At 36.2% G+C, this 17,217-nt stretch overlaps 1 protein-coding gene across 2 annotated transcripts; it reads right to left on the minus strand.

The window, feature by feature from the left end:
• Positions 1-1,591: 1,591 nt before the first annotated feature.
• ZNF248 (zinc finger protein 248) lies at positions 1,592-16,719 on the minus strand. Of its 2 annotated transcripts, XM_065894699.1 has the most exons (5): positions 16,705-16,719; positions 8,120-8,246; positions 7,746-7,841; positions 6,544-6,549; positions 1,592-3,069 (listed from the first exon to the last, which is right to left on the minus strand). In XM_065894699.1, exons 1-5 carry the CDS (start codon positions 16,717-16,719, stop codon positions 1,592-1,594), a joined length of 1,722 nt encoding a protein of 573 aa, XP_065750771.1. The 2 variants fall into 2 exon arrangements, with proteins under 2 accessions (XP_065750771.1, XP_065750773.1); XM_065894701.1 differs by lacking the exon at positions 6,544-6,549 and having other exon boundaries at positions 1,592-3,072.
• Positions 16,720-17,217: the final 498 nt, after the last annotated feature.

Here is a 17,217-nt window from a genome sequence, read left to right on the forward strand (position 1 = left end):
TGGGTTACACACATCATGCCTAAATAGATACAGCAACGAAGCACCAAGAATATGACAGAGGCATTTCATTATATACCACTACTTTTTATTTGTAGAATGCAGTGAGCATTACTGTTCATAACTGATGTTAACCTTTGCGAAATTTATGTAAATATCATTGTTATTAATAGCATTTGCATTATTGACTGACCCAAGGTAGCTGAGTAACCTCAGAAAAATATTGTTTGGCTCTTTTATGGAAGTGGAAGCTCAGTAAAAATGGCCATACTCATTCACATATGCCAGCAAAGTCAGAAGAAAGGTAAGCAATATGGTTGTAAAATAGCATATACTGGCCATACTACAGAGAGACTCTGGTAGTATTTAGAATAGCATTGATGCAGAGGTAGTTAAAAACCTCACAAAAACATATTTTGGCTTCTTTATTCAAGAGGCCATTCAGTAATAATGGCCATAGCCATTTATTTATATCAGAAAATGGAAAAAGGGGTATGTGGCTTGTACTTTAAATTTTCCAAATGTATTTTCATAAATACACAGTGATGTGCTACTGTAAATATGTGACTACAGGTTCTCTGAGAAAACAAAACCCTGATTTGTAGAGTTTGCCAATTATCATGGTGTAAATACTCGCACTAAAGCCAAGCTACCAACATGATGGCACAGAATGTAGAGTTGGGAAGAGATGTCCAGTAGCACATCATTATACAGTATTCACCATGCAGATTCAACAATACAAATAACCTAAAGAACAAAGATAACAGCAAAATACTGTAAAATAATTAGGAAGTAATGAGTGTTGAGTACTTATTACCTTGTTTTAATATTTAACTGTAAGTTTATATAGTTTAATTTTTAAATAATGACTCTTTTTAACAACTGGCTCACAAAATTCCTGAAAATTTAACAATCAGCAGTACTTGCAAGCCAGTATAAGCTTACTGCAGTACACCACTGTGTGTTGGTATGTGTGTATAAACATATTTACATATACATATGTACATAATTGTGTCAACCTATAAAGACACTGATGATATCTAGTGTGGGAAATATTAATATAGACCATAATAGTTACTTAACTAAGGGTTCAGAGTTTCTCTTCACAAGCATGTTGGGCTCTAATATACATATCAAGAATATCTCAAATTTCTATGATATTAGCATACTCACATAAGGCCTGCAAACATCAAGGACTCTTCACATAAATGTTTAATGCTGTTGTCATTTAACTTTTTTAAGCTTATGATTCTGTGAATATGACTGTAAAAGAGTATCATCCATTAGATTTACAATACAATTTCGGCATCACATCCAGAATATGGCACTACACAACATAAATTTGAGATAAAGGTTTTTGCCATATTATTTAAATGAATTTCCCCTCAATATAAATTTTCTGATGGAAAGTTTTAATTTTTCTTAAAAGCTTTCACATATTCAAAACATTATAAGGTTTTATTCTAGTACTAATTATCTGAAGCACAACAAAACTTCACTTTCTAATAATTTGTGGCATTCTTTGGGTTTCATTAATCTCATTTTAAAAACCTGTATAACGAATTTGAAAGAGTGGATAAAGGCTTCAGAATGTTCAGGATGCTGAAAGAGCTTTCACCCTTGTGTGAATTCTCTGATGTTTAGTGAGTACTGACCTCTGACTAAAGGTTTTCCCACATCCATTACACTCATAGGGTTTCTCCCCTGTGTGAGTCCTCTGATGTTTAGTGAGAGCTGATTTCTCACAGAAGGTTTTCCCACATTCGTTACATTTATAAGGTTTCTCTCCTGTGTGAGTTCTTTGATGTACAATGAGGTTTGATTTCACACAGAAGGATTTCCCACATTCATTACATATAAAGGGTTTCTCTCCTGTGTGTGTTCTCTGATGCACAGTTAGGGCTGACCTGTGGCAGAAGGATTTTCCACATGCATTACATTCATAGGGTTTCTCCCCTGTGTGTGTTCTCTGATGTTCAGTGAGGTTTGACTTCACACAGAACGTTTTTCCACATTGCTTACATTCATAGGGTTTTTCTCCTGTATGTGTTCGCTGATGGTTGGTAAGATGCGGTTTCTGACAAAAGGACTTCCCACATTCAGTACATTCATAGGGTTTCTCTCCTGTGTGTGTTCTCTGATGTTGAGTAAGGTTTGACTTCTCCCAGAATGTTTTCCCACATTCACCACATTCAAAGGTTTTTTCTCCTGAGTGAGCTCTTCGAAGTTGGGTGAGATGTGACTTCTTGTTGAAAGTATTTCCATTTTCATTGTGCTCATAAGGTTTTTCCCCCAAGTGTACTATCTGATGTCTAAAGAGGGTTGACTTTTCCCACATTTTGTGACTTACTTTATATTCATGGGGGATCTTTCTTGTGTAATTTCCCTGATGGATAATGAAAGCTGAACTGTCACAGAAAATCTGCCCATATTCATTATAAGGATTTTCCCCTGTAAGAGCTCTCTGATGCCCCAATCTTAAATCCATATAGAAGGACTTCCCACAAATACTGCATTCATATGGCTCCATTTCCAAATGAGTTCTCTGAGATAAATTAAGCTTTAAACTTTGGATGAAAGTTCTTCCACATTCATTATACTTACAGTGTGTCTCTCCTATCTGAGCTTTCTTGTTTGTGAAAGAATCTGCCTCCCCATGGCAGCCTTGTCCATTTTCATTATATTCAAAAGGTGGGTCAAAAATTGGCTGAGTGAGATCCTGGCTACGATCCTTTTTCTGATTATATTTATAAGGTTTCCCTCCAGTAGGAGTTTTCTCATGCCGAATGTCAAGGAGCAATTTCTCATATACATTAAACTCATCAGGCTTCTTTCCAGAATAGTTCTTTCTATTAATAATTAAGCCTGAAATATTTTTCAAACTCATTTCACATGTGTCACATATCTTATAGAGAAAATTTCTTGAAGGAACAGAGTCTGTACCTAGATTTAAAGTTTTCCTTACTCTGTCACCACTATCTGTACTTAACGTTTGGTTGGTGAAAGCAAGTTGCCAAAAATGTTCATCTTCATTTTCCTGGCTGCTCTCTATCAGGTCATCAACTTTCCAGTCTTCTAGAAATGAGAAAAATAACCACGTCTTATAAATCCTAGTACATTTCTAATGGAATTGGATTTTTACACTAATGCCCTATTATGCAGTCGATTCTTTTGTTTTAGGCTCAGTTTTCTGGTGTAAACTAAATCCAAGTATACATTTCCTTTACCCTTCTAGTTTGAGTGGAAAATAAATACATGCTGCAGTGGAATACTTTATTAATATAACCTTTAAAACTGGACAGAAAAAGGTGAAATAAATTCAAAGCACAAGGAACCGGTGAGTGGCTGATTCAGAAATCAGGAAGCTCAAGAGAATGGAGTGAGCCCAACAGAGACACTGAACACTGAATAAAGTGACACTGAAGATCAGCAGACAAGGGCTTTCAGGGGATGAACTATGTTTGGTGGAGACAGAACAGTCTAGTCCTAATCCCCTCAGACACTGATTGCTGGGTGGGATTCCTACTAGAGTACTTGCTTCTACTCTACACATCAACACCAGCCTAAAGTTCTGAAAACACCAACTTCCTCAGGTTCAGAAGAATTGTCCGCTAGCCCAGGATCTAGCTTTTCATTTAATTCACAAGGAATAATTATTTTTTTAAATGCTGTAAGAGCAGCAGGCTAAAGAAGGTGAAATGAACTCAAGACACGGTGAGCAAGGGATGGAGATTTTCTGAGCATTGTTCATGTAGGGAGCAGGAAACTCCAAGAACTGGATGAGTTCAACAAAGGAGGTTTTTTGTTTTTGTTTTGTTTTTTTAAAGGAAAATAGACTGTCTGAGAAACATATTAGAGGAAGCACTCAGTTTGACAGAGACAGATTATGGTTTCTTGTCCTTATCTTCCCACACCTTGATTACTGTGGTAGGATCCTCACTAATATGCATGTTGCCATTCCTCTTTTTCCCATCTGATATAGCAACATCAAAATAAATTTCTGAAAGCACCTATTTCCTCATGTTTTAAGGGACAGTGCTTTAACCCAGACTCTAACTCTCTATCTAGCTGTGATTCACAACAACACAAATGCCCAACAGGAAATATAAAATAGAGGAGGGGCAGACCATCTCTGCAAAACGACCAGGTTCATTTGGTTTTTCTCACAGCTGTTAATGAAGTTGTCCCAACCATCAAGTCATATGTTTCTTTACTTCAGTCTGCTAGTCTACTTTTCCCCAAAACAATTTTGTTTCTGAAGCAATACTGATTTTTAAGTCTGCTTTTATATCTAGGTTTATCTTTACAGTGAGGTTTTCTGCTTTCATATCTAGCCTCATCTGTGGCTTTTACTTACTGGTGAGACCCATAATGATCACATTTTTCTATATGGTTCTGAGACCTTCAACAAACTTTATCATAAAAAATTCTTGTCTATACTTTACTGTTGGTACCCAGTGCAACAACGTTAATTACGTGTTAAAAAAAAATCTAGAACAGTCCTGAGCCCACTGCTCCAAAGACTAACTGATAATAGTTTTTATACTGGCAAACACAAATCAAAACAAAAACTAGATTCACAGTAAGAGCTCAAATCACAATTCCACAAATCCATTAAAAACTATCTGTGCAACTCTAGCTGGAGCGCTCATAAACTGTTCATTCCTAACAACACACATTTCACTTAATTAGCTACACTCCAGCCTTGGCTATCCTTGGGACCTGGACATCCTTCAGGAAATGCTACTTACTTTAATTTAAAACAACAAACCACAAAAATATTAATAAAAGAACAAAAGCCAACAACCTCTACAACATCCCTACCATGTTTAGCTTCCACTTGCTGCCTTAGAAGAAGTTACTGTCTGTTTAATTCACTGTAAAATAAAACAAATTCAGTGCTCAATGCTAAATTCTTTGTCATGACCACAGTCTAGCTCTTGACAGGTGTTACCAAAATCCTGTTTCCTCTGACTTCATTGAGGACACGGTACATTAATCATTCTTAGAAAGTAATGTGCATATGAATTACTTCCAACCTGTACATGAGGACAAAATAAGGAAATGTGCATTTAGGAAGAGTACTATAGAATGCTTTCTGAATGGATGAAAAAGAGTGATCTCTTCTAAATTTGGCTCAACAAAGTAATTATTAAAATATCAGAATCAGGAAAAATATGAAAGGGCCTTCTCTTTGGGAAAACAAAATCTCAACAATGATAGAAACCCCAAGCAGCAGTCATATGGTCAGGTCTGAGTTTTGGGGATACAGATACTAGTGGGTTAGGGTTACAAAATACGGACTATTTAAGTTGCAGCAAAAAATTGATCTCTAACTTAAAATAAGTGAAATAATAACAAGCCATTACTATATACCATGCAATGTTTAAACACTTTACATTTACAATTTTAATTAAGTTTCTGAAAAGGCAAAATAAAAGTAAAAGTTATAGAAAAAGGATAAAATATTTATAAGTGAAATTTAAGACATAAGATAGTATGAGTTTTAGTATAAACTCTGAAGAGCAGAAAGAAAGACTCTGAGATATATAGAACAGGACCACATTGTGACAGTCAATGGAAGGAGACTGTAAATTCATTTATTAATAAGGAGCAATTTTGTCAGGCTAGTGAAAGATAAATTGGATGCTTTAGGTAAAAAAATAAAAACCAATTAGGAATTAGATCAAGTCAGGAACGACAGAACAGAGACACAGTTATGGTTTTGAGTGACATCAGTGAAAAGTGAGAAAATGAAGACATGAAGAAGATAGAAAGGAAAACAATATCAGGAGTATTTGAAAAAACTAGCAATAGGGGATAATGGGTTCTATACCCTGATCCCATGGTTGCCATTTAAGGCAGTAATGGATGGTTGAATGTTCCTTATTTGACCCCTAGGAAACCAGGCTCTCTAATTTTCTTGTACCTCAGACTGTTCCTCTCAGTCTCCTCTAATGACGAGATTTAATGGATTTACACACCTTGTAAAAGTGGTACCATCCCAGGACTACCTCTCTCATTTACAATCACTCTCTAGAAAAGGAGACAGCAAACTATGATTGTAAGACAGTAGTCCTAGAACTCAGGATGTTTTTTATGTTTTTAGAGGGAAAACAACAGAAGAGGCAGCAGAGAGGAGTGAGGAGGAAGAGGAAGAGGTAAGAGGAGGAGGAAGAGCAGCAGCAGCAACTGAGACCATGTGTGGCCCACGAAGCCTAAAATATTTACTCCCTGGTTTTTTACAAAAAAGTTTGCCAATCTCTAATCTAAAACTCTTCATCTAGCCCCAACATTTAACACCACCTAAAGCTGATGCCTTTCGAATGGACACTTCTAGGTCTGGCCTCATTATGTACTTCACACGATGTATATATGAAATCGCCTTTTCAATACCAGATTCTAACAGTTACCTCAGCTTCTTGTGTCCAAATGTAAAATTTGTAGTAACTCCCCTATAATCTCTCCTCCAAATTTTCTCTATCTCAGTAAATGGTACGCTAAGTTATCAGGTGCTTGAGACAAATCACTGGAATCATGATCAACTCCTCTCTCTCTCACACTCTGTATCCAACCCAATAGCAAATCCTCTTGGCCTCATCTCCAAGATATATGTACAAATCCACCATTTCTCAGCACTTTCAACATAGCCTTAGCCACTAGTCTCTCTCCTCCCGAGTACATAGTAGTGTCCTGTTATTCCTTCCTTGCTCATGCCTAAGCATCATCTACCCACCACATGTTCACCACACAGAAGTCAGAGAGATCCTTTAAAACTGTAAATCCAATCTTATAGCTTAATCTGATTTATGTTTACTCAAAAAAGCCTGAGGATTTCCCACCTCACTCAAAATAAAATTAATGGGTCTCCCATGGTACATGCTACTTATGACATCATCTACTACCAATCTCCCCCAGGCCTTCTCACCTCCAGCCACACTGACATCCTTGCCATTCCTCAAACACCCTAAGAGCACACCTGTCTGAGAAGTTCAGCACCTGATGTTCCCTCTGTCTGGAATACTCAGAATCCACAGAGCTCACATTTTAATTTATTAGAGACTTGTCTATTGTGGACCTCATCAAAAAGGTTTTCTCTTGACTTCCATACCAAATAGCACATGCCATCATTCTCCAACCCCCTTTTCACTGCTTTAACTCTCTACAGTATTTATCACCACCCAACATGTGTGTGTATACAAGCATGTATAACTCCGTACACGTACACACACCTACACCTATACACACACGTATGCTTTTCTGTCCCTCATTGTAATAGACACTCTGTGATAATAGGGACATTCTTTTAATTACCTATAAACATAGTTGGGTCATATTGGGAGCTCAGCATATATTTGTTAAATGAATATATGGAAGTATTGCATGAATACATACTACCTAACAAGAGATGTCCAAAGACAATACAGAGAAGGTAAACAATTTTAAAAGATAAAGTAACCAAGAAAAATTATCTCAGATGAAGCCAAATGAGTTTGGATTATGGATATAGGTAAATCACTCGAAAATGTCAAATAACAAAGGGAAGCATTTATGAGTGAAAGTGACATATGGAGGAATGTGATTAAGGTAACAAAGGGATGTGGGCCAACTGTCCTTAATCACTTCCAAAGGTCTGGGGCTAAAAAATGTTTTTTTGGAAAAATAGTTCAAAGTTAATAAACCATAAACCAGTGCCCTAAGATCTCATTTCCTCTGGCTTCCATCTGCCTGTGAACTCACTAACTCACCTGAGCGGCACTGTTTTGGGAATCTTTCCTCTAATATCCAAGGTTCTTCTCCTTGCTCGATCTTGAAGATCACTTCTGGCTTAGTAATGCAATTCCCTGTAAAGAAAATAACACAGGACTATGGCTGAACAGCCTGGCTTCGGGGACTCTGAAAAAATGATAGGGAAGAAATGTATAGCTTCAGGAGCTACCTAAAAGAGGTGCCTAAATGAACCAATCCTTAAAGAGGTAAGAATATAGCATTCTTTATAGTGGCCAAAAGGGATCAGTCATCTGATCCCTTGAATCTCCAACAGAAAATTCCACAGGGAGTTCTTATGTTTCATCAACTAAGAAATGCATGCTCCTCGTTCACATGGAGAAAAAATTCTTACCTACTGAGACAAGATGGCTGTAATTTTCCAGGATCACGTCTCTGTATAGTATCTTCTGAGCAGGATCCAGCAGGTACCACTCTTCCTGGGTGAAGTCCACACACACATCTTTGAATGACACTTGTTCCTGTAACAGTATATTCCTTTTATATAATGAAATTGTCAGAGCTCTATGAGTGGTAAATATTTAAAAGAACTAATCTCTTTAGAGTTTATTAAAAATTGGTATATAGGATTGCCTTTTTTTATGCTATCCTATGTAGGAAAAAAGTAATATCTTGTACAAATTGAGTTTCCACTAAGGGGGTGGAACTAGTTGCTACAACTGTTATTCCTGATAAGGAGACATACACATTAACATTTATTAAATTAGACATTGTAGGAGCTAGCATTATGCACAAAGTAGACTGGGGTTACCAAGAAAATGTTCTTTCATATTATCTTTTATATTATACAGTTAACTGTCACTAAGGAAGTAAAACTTTCCGTTGTTAAAATGAACAGAGGGATTAAAATTAATATGGTACAGGCCCTAACCAAGCTCAACCCGTGACTGATTAAAGTGACCAGTCCTGTACTCTACCTGCCCAACAGAGAAACGGATGAATCCTCTCTGCTAAAAGAGATCATTTTCTGGAGCCTCTACCAATATTTGTGTTGTTAAATACAATGTTTGGCATCCAATAAAAAATTTCATGTTATATGAAGAGACAAAGACCAAGGAAAAAAAGAAAATGAAAGCGTACCCACAGGACACTCAGATATTGGAACAAACAAGAACTTCAAAATGAGTTATGATTAATAGGTTCAATAAAATAGAGGAAAATATGAAAAAAATAAATGAAAGGATGGGAGAAGTTCAACAGATATGTGGTATGTGTGTTGTGGAGAAAGAATTAACAGAGCAGGCCTGAGACTGCTATCCTCTGAATGATCTGCTACAAGGGTGTTCCCTGGCTGGCATCTGGGAAGTCGGATTTCAGGAGGGTTCTTACCAGTCCTTAATAAGAATGGTTCACTGAGCCTAAACTGTTTGTGTAAACAATATGGTTTTTGCTGCACACATACATTCCTTCTGGAGTCTGGAATTCTGTTATATGCTAAGCAGAAAGCACCTATGTGACTAGCCCCTGATAAACATGCTGAACACTGAGTGTCTGCTGAGCTTCCTGGCAGACATTTCACATCAGTTGCCACATCTCACTGCTAGAGGACTTAGGTGTATCCTGGGAGAAGACTCTTAGAAGCTTGTGCCTGGTGTCCCCTGGACTATGCCCCATGTGCCTTTTCCCTTTGCTGATTGTGCTTTGTACCCTTTCACTTCAATAAGTGATAGCAGTAAGTACAACTACATACTGAGTCATCTTAGCAAATCACTGAACCTGGTAATGGTTCCTGGGGACCTCTGATACATGTGTATACAAACACACAGAGATACATACATACGTGCATAAAATGGGCATTCCAAAGTTGAAAATTACAATATCTGAAATTAAGAACCATTAGATGGGTTCAAATCATATTAGAGAAAGAAGACACAATCTGAAACATATTCATCTAACAAAAGAGTATCAAAATACATATAGCAAAAACTGATAGAAATGAAAGGAGAAATAGACAAATCTAAAACCATAGTTGGAGTCTTCTATCTTGAGCAATTGAGCAGGCAGAAAATCAGTAAGTATACAGATGACCTACACAGCACTATCAATCAACATGATCTAACTGGCATCTGTAGAATATTCCATCCAAAAAAATAAAACACACATTCTATCATTCTATTCTAGCTCATATGGTCCATTCACCTAGATAGACCATAGTCCTGGCCACAAAACACACCTTAACAAATTTAAAACAATAGCTATCATACAAAATATGTTCTCAGACCACAATGGAATTAAATAGAAGTCAATAAGCAGGAGATAACTGAAAAATCCCAAAGAGTTGAAAATTAAACAACATACTTATAAATAACCTGTAAGTCATACTTATAAATAACCTATAAATCTAACCTATAAGCTTTAAATAACCTATAAGTCAACTTATAATAACCTGTAAGTCAAAGAAGTCTCAAAAGAAATTTTAAAATATTTTAAATGAAATGGAATAAAAATGAAAATACCATGTATCAAAATTTGTGCGATGCAGTGAAAGCAGTGCACAGAGGACATTTATAGCATCAAATGTATACATTAGAAAAGATTAAAAATCAAAAACCTAAGCTTCTGTCTTAGTAAACTAGAGAAAAAAGGCAAATTAAGCCTAAACCAAGCAAAGTAAAGGAGATAATAAAAATTAGAATAAATCAATTAAATTGAAACTGTGAAAAAAATACAAAAAGCCAATGAAACTCAAAGTTGCTTCTTTGAAAAGATCAATAAAATTAATAAACCTCCAACCTAACCAAGAAAAAAGAGGCAAATTGGAAATCTCAGAAATGAAAGATAGGTTGACACTACTAAGCCTAATGACATTTAAAAAATAATAAGAGAATACTACAAGTAATTCTATTCCTGAAAAATTGGTAACATAGATGAAATTGACAAATTCCTTAAAAGACACAACTACCAAATTCACACAAGGAGATACAGATAACCAGCATAGACTCATTTCTGTTAAAAAAAAAAACTGAATCAATAATTAAAACACTTCCAAAATAGAAAGAACCAAACCCAGATGGCGTCACTGGTGAATTCTACTGTACATTTAAGGAAAAAATAATAACAATTCTCCATAATCTCCTCTGGTAAATAACATCTCCAAACTCATTACATGAGGCCAACATTACCCTAATACCAAAACTAGATAAAGACATTATGAAAAAAATAAAGACTAATGTCTCTCAATAACATAGATGCAAAAATTCCCAAATATTGGCAAATCAAATCTGACAATGTATAAAAAGAAATACAAACCACAACCAAGTGGAATTTATTGCAGGTATGGAAGGCTGGGTCAGCATTAAAAAAAAAATCAATCAATATAATCCAACATATCAATAAGCCAAAGAAGAAAAATTACATGATCATATCAATTAATGAAGAAAAAGCATTTGACAGAATCCTACAGTCATTCATGATAAAAACTCTCAGCAAACTAGGAATAGAGGGGAACTTTCCCGACTTAATGAAGAAGCTAACATCATACTTAATGTTACGAGACTGGACACTTTTCCCCTAAGTGCAGGAACAGGGCAAGGATGTCCTGTCTTAATACTCCTATTCAAGTCCTAGCTAGTACAGAAAGACCTACAACAAGACAAAACAAACAAAAAGGGCTTCCCTGGTGGCGCAGTGGTTGAGAGTCTGCCTGCTGATGCAAGGGACGTGGGTTTGTGCCCCGGTCCGGGAAGATCCCACATGCCGCGGAGCGGCTGGGCCCGTGAGCCATGGCTGCTGAGCCTGCGCGTCCGGAGCCTGTGCTCCGCAATGGGAGAGGCCACAACAGTGAGAGGCCCGCATATCGCAAAAAAAAAAAAAAAAAAAAAACTGAAATAAAATAAAAAACTGAAATGTGATTAGAAAGAAAAAATAAAACTGTCTTTATTTGAAGTCAACATTGTCTATGTAGAAAGTCCCAAAGAATCTACAAAAAGAAAAAGCAAAAAAATCCTGGAAGTAATAAGCAAATATAGCAACATCATAGGATATAAGGTCAATATTAAAAAGTCAACTGTTTTCCCATATCAGAATAAACAATTGGAATTTCAAATTTTTGAATGAAAAAAATACCATTTACAATATGACTACCAAAAACAAAGTATTCAAATATAAATCTAACACAATATATTTCAGGGATATGCAGAAAAACAAAAACTGATGGAAGAAATCGAAGATCTAAATAAATGGAGAGATATTCCACATTCATCAATCAGAAGACAGTATTGTTAACATGTCAATTCCTTCCAACTTAATCTATAAATTCAGTGAAATTCAAATAAAAATCCCAGCTATTTTGTAGACACTGAAAAAATGTTCTAAAATTTAAACAGGAAGGTAAAGGACCTAGAACAGCCAACGTAATATGGAAGAAGGAAAAAGAGGATATACGTTACCTGATTTCAAGACACATAAAGCTACAAGTAACCAAGACAGTGTGTTATTGTTGAAAGAAACACATAGATCTGTGAAACAGAACAGAGGTCCCAGGAACAGATCCACTGATATATAGTGAACTGATTTTTTTTTTTTTGTAATTGAAGTATAGCTGATGTACACTACTATATAAGTTTTAGGTGTACAACATAGTGATTCACAATTTGTAAAGATTATATTCCATTTATAGTTATTATATAATATTGGCTATATTTCCTATGTTGTACAGTATACCTTTGTAGCTTATTTATTTTATACATACTAGTTTCTACTTCTTAATTCCCTACCCCATCTTGCCCCTCCCCCTTCCCTCTCTCCACTGGTAACCACTAGTTTGTTCTCTATATCTGTGAGTCTGTTTCTTTTTTGTTATATTCACTAGTTTGTTTTATATAGTCAACTGATTTTTGACAAAGGCACAATGGCATTTAAATGGAGAAAAGATAGTCTTTCAACAAATGATTCTTCAACAACTGTACATCTATGCAAAAAAATGAACCTAGACACAGACCTTACACCTTATACAAATATTAACTAAAAATGAATCACAGACCTAGAAGTAAAATGCAAAACTATTAAATTTCTAGAAGACAATATAGAACATAGGAAATCTATGTGATCTTGGATTTGGTGATGAGTTTTTAAATACAACAGAAAAAAGCACATTCCATTAAAAAAATACATGGGTTGGGCTTCATTTAAAATAAAATATTTTGCCCTGCAAAAGCCATTTGTAAGAAAATGAAAGGTCAAGCCACAGACTGGAAGAAAATATTTGCAACATATATATCTAATAAAGAAGTTACATTCAAAATACGCAAAAGAACTCTGAAAACTCAATAGTAAGAAAACAAATCACCTAATAGAAAAATGGACCAAAGATATGAATAAACATGTCAAGCAAAGACATATGGATAGCAGATAAATTTATGAACAAATGCTCAATATCATCTGTCATTAGGGAAATATAAATTAAAACAAAAATGAGATACCATGACACACCTACTGGAACAGTTAAATCCAAAACGATGACAACATCAATTTCAGTTCCAGATGCAGAAGAGGAGTTCTGATTGGTAGGAATGTAAAATGATACAGCACTTTTGTAAAATTGGCTGGCAGTTTCTCACAAAGCTAAACAGTCTTAACATATGATCAAGCAGTTTCACACCCTAGCTATTTAAAAATGTATGTCTATGTAAAAACCTACATGTTGGGGCTTCCCTGGTGGCGCAGTGGTTGAGAGTCCACCTGCCGATGCAGGGGACGCGGGTTCGTGCCCCAGTCTAGGAAGATCCCACATGCCGTGGAGCGGCTGGGCCCGTGAGCCATGGCCGCTGAGCCTGCGCTTCCGGAGCCTGTGCTCCGCAGCAGGAGAGGCCACAACAGTGAGAGGCCCGCGTACCGCAAAAAAAAACAAAAAAAACCAAAAAAAACCCTACATGTTTCTAGCAGCTTAATTCATAATGACCAAAAACTGGAAGGAACCAAGAGTCCATGGGTTAATGACTCAGAAATCACTTATACATGTATGCTGGAACTGAACAATTAAGTAAAGGAAGTGCGGATGGTGGTAGCCAGATTGCTAAAATGGGAGTTACAGACAAGCAAGGAGAGAACGCTAGAATGTTCCATGTAATAATGATTACAGCAGGGGACATCAGTGTGAAATAATACTTAGCTTAATACAAACACAGATGGTTACATACTGAAATATTTATAGATATGTGTATACATGTGAGTTAGTATACATATATATTTTCTTGTTCAGTCAGCTGAGAGGGTCTCTAAGGATTTAGAAACCAGTAGCAATCCAGCCCCCTAATCTTGGTTTCTAATACCATGCTCCAATAAAAGGAACCAGAGCTCTTCAGGGAAAAATGGCTAATTCTAGGGCAGGAAATATAAGATAAGCCTGGAATATCTTCTACTACCAGAAAGTATAGAAGAAGTACTCAAACAAAAACACAATAATGGGGTACATCAGAAAGACCCTGGAACCAGTTGAAAGTGCTCTATTTAATAACCAAGCTGAAACAATTTGAGCAACAAAATGACCAAGGTAGTACTGGACTATAAACAAGGTAAAAAATAACCAGCCGTGAGTTCATATTGATATTAAACACTGACTGAGTTAATAAATACACAAGTCTCCTGTGCAGAACTCCTAATAATTTATGTGGATACTCCACCATGAAGGAGGTGTAGCATAAACTCCCCACTTTCTTCCAAAGGGTACAGTATGAAAACAGACAAAAAAAGAATAACTTTGCAGTGGAGAAAGTTGACCACATGACCTCAGCCACGTGATCAAAAGTGATTCATCATCTGTTGAAAAGTGAAAAGTCATGTGAAGAGCATTTACCCTGATAAGATGTTACCAAATGGCACTCTACCTCTGTGGTCTTTCTACACGAAAACAATTACCCCAATATAATAATGAGAAAAACAGCAGACAATTCCCAAGAGAGGGACATTCTACAAAACACCTGTCTTGTACTCCTCAAAAACTGACAAGGCCATCAAAAACAAGGAAAGTCTGAGAAACTGTCACAGCCAAGGGGAGCCTAAGGAAACATGATGACTAAGTGAAATGTGGTATCCTGAAGCAGAATACCTGCACGGGGAAAAAAAAGCATGAACAATCATCAAAAGACAAATGATATACCAGAAAATAACTCACATAAAAGACAAGCATTAGTATCCCTAATATACAAAGAGCTAACCAGACACTGAAAAAAAGAAAAAAGCCAGAAACCTAAGAGCAAAATGGGCAAAAGATATGAACAGACAGTTCACAGAAATATAAAAATAAGACACCTTTTAGATGCATGAAAAAAATCTTCAACCTCTCTCATAGTTAAGATAATTACAGATGTAAAGTACATAAAATACTAATTTTTACCTATCAGTTGCCAAAATCCAAAAGTGAACCACGTATTTCTATGGGAGAAGCTATGGAAAAAAAGCACTATCATGCAGTACCAATGGAAATACAAAATGATACTATCTATAATCCCACCAAAAGGATCAAGTTTATCAATTGTATTCAATCCTTTGACCTGGCAATCTCACTTCTGGGAATTTATCTGGTAGAATAAACCTACATGTACAAGGCTATTAATTAAAACATGGTTTGTAGTAGCAAAAGGTTGGAAATAGTTAATAACTAGTTTAATAAACTATGGAACATTCGCAATTGAATTACCATGTGATTGTTAACAAAGAAAGATGTTCTATTACAGAAAGATCCCTGGGAACAGGCTGAAAAAAGAAGTGAAAAAAGGAAAAAAAAAGAAGAAGAAGAAAAAGAATGGGAAATAGTGTATACACTCATTACTCAAGTGTGGTTCCCTGAGCAGCAGAATCAACTCCATCTGGGAGCTGATTAGAAATGCAGACTCCAGGGCCCCACCCAGATATACTAAATCAAAATCTGCATTTTAACACGTTGCCAGGGATGTACAGGTGCATCTAAATTTAAGAAGCTCTAATAATAGATTCCCTTTTAAATAAAGGCCGGGAGCACATATTTTCTTTCAACTGAATAAAGAAACGCTGGGAGGACAAACAAGAAATAGAAATAATGTATACCTATAGTAGGGTGACAGTACACTGCAGTTCACCTGGGACTGTCCCAATATATGCCAGCTGTCTCAGCATAATTGTTAATAAAATTTCTTTCACTCTCAGTGAAAGTGTCACAGTTTAGATGAGAAATAAATGTCACCCTACCTGGAGGAAGCATCAGCTACAGAGAGGATGGGGTGTGAATTTTTACTTACTTTTTTTTTTTAGCCGCACCAAGCAGCATGCGGGATCTCAGCTCCCCGACCAGGGATCGAACCCACATCCCCCCACAGTAGAAGCACGGAGTCTTAACCACTAGACCAGCAGGGAAGTCCCTATACTTACTTTTTTTGTATCACTTACGTTTTTTTAAAACCATGTTAATATACTAACAATTTTTAATTATTTCATTTTTTTAAATAAAACAAAAGCAGTCAGGAAAAATAGGTATACTGGGAAGGGCAGTTGGCTAAGGATAGATAAGCAGGGGATAAGCAATAAACCCAGGGATAAGCAATGTTGGGGCAAAAGGCAAAGCCAACTTCATGAGGGACAGAAGTTAGGAAAAGGAGAGCTAGGAGGGTAGTATCATAGACAACAACAGAGGAGAATTCCAAAACAAAGAGACTATGGATAATAGTACCAAATGCTGCAAAAGGGTCAAGTAAGACAAAGACAAAAACTGGATTTGATTACAGTTTGGTGGTCTTTTCCAGAACTGATTCAGGTGAGTGGTGGTAAAGAAGCAAGACTGCATGTATTAGGTAGAAATGGAAATGGAAATGCAGAAACAAAAGCCAGGACTACCTGCTACTTAAGCTAGAAATACAAATGAGCTAACATGAGGTTTTATAAACCTTTAGAAACTTTAGAAAACGCATTTTCATACAAAATGGCAATAAACAAAAAAAAAAAACTCACCTGGGATTTGTTCATTTTTCACTCTTAGTGGAGGAGGGAGAGCTGAAGGAGAAGGAAGAAGGAAGTAAGAACTTGGCCTGCCTTATAGTTCCTGGATTCACCTGCCTACACAGCTCCACACACAAGATACTTACTTGTCCATGTGTGGCTCCAATTTATGTTGAGCTTAGACATGATACTTTTCACTGAGTGAATGTAAACATTTGTTTCTTATTGATTTATTACCAATTTAGGTTCTGTGACACAGAAAAATTAAAAACATGAGATGAGTTTAACATTGAACAGTAATCTAAAGGAAGGAACACTATGGATCTGCCAAAACTGATGTTGTAGGGGGAGAAAAACACCTCAAACCATATTGTTCATCTGGTTATCTGCTAACACCATTAATCCTATGAGGTCAGATAATCCAAGAAACCTCTGAAAAAAGGGATGGGAGTGTTTAAGGCAAGATTCTTTTTTTTTTTAATGTTCTCACCTGCTTACAATTTTCAGAAGGATCTTTTAATAAAA

The sequence above is a fragment of the Phocoena phocoena genome, chromosome 16 (genome assembly GCF_963924675.1).
Source record: "Phocoena phocoena chromosome 16, mPhoPho1.1, whole genome shotgun sequence".
Lineage (NCBI taxonomy): Eukaryota > Metazoa > Chordata > Mammalia > Artiodactyla > Phocoenidae > Phocoena > Phocoena phocoena.

What these genes read in the sequence shown, in the direction of transcription:
- ZNF248 (XM_065894699.1), bottom strand. An exon ending in CAGCCATCTTGTCTCAGTAG is followed by an intron (nt 7,842 to 8,119) that starts GTAAGAATTTTT and finishes TTTTCTTTACAG; the next exon opens with GGAATTGCATTACTAAGCCA.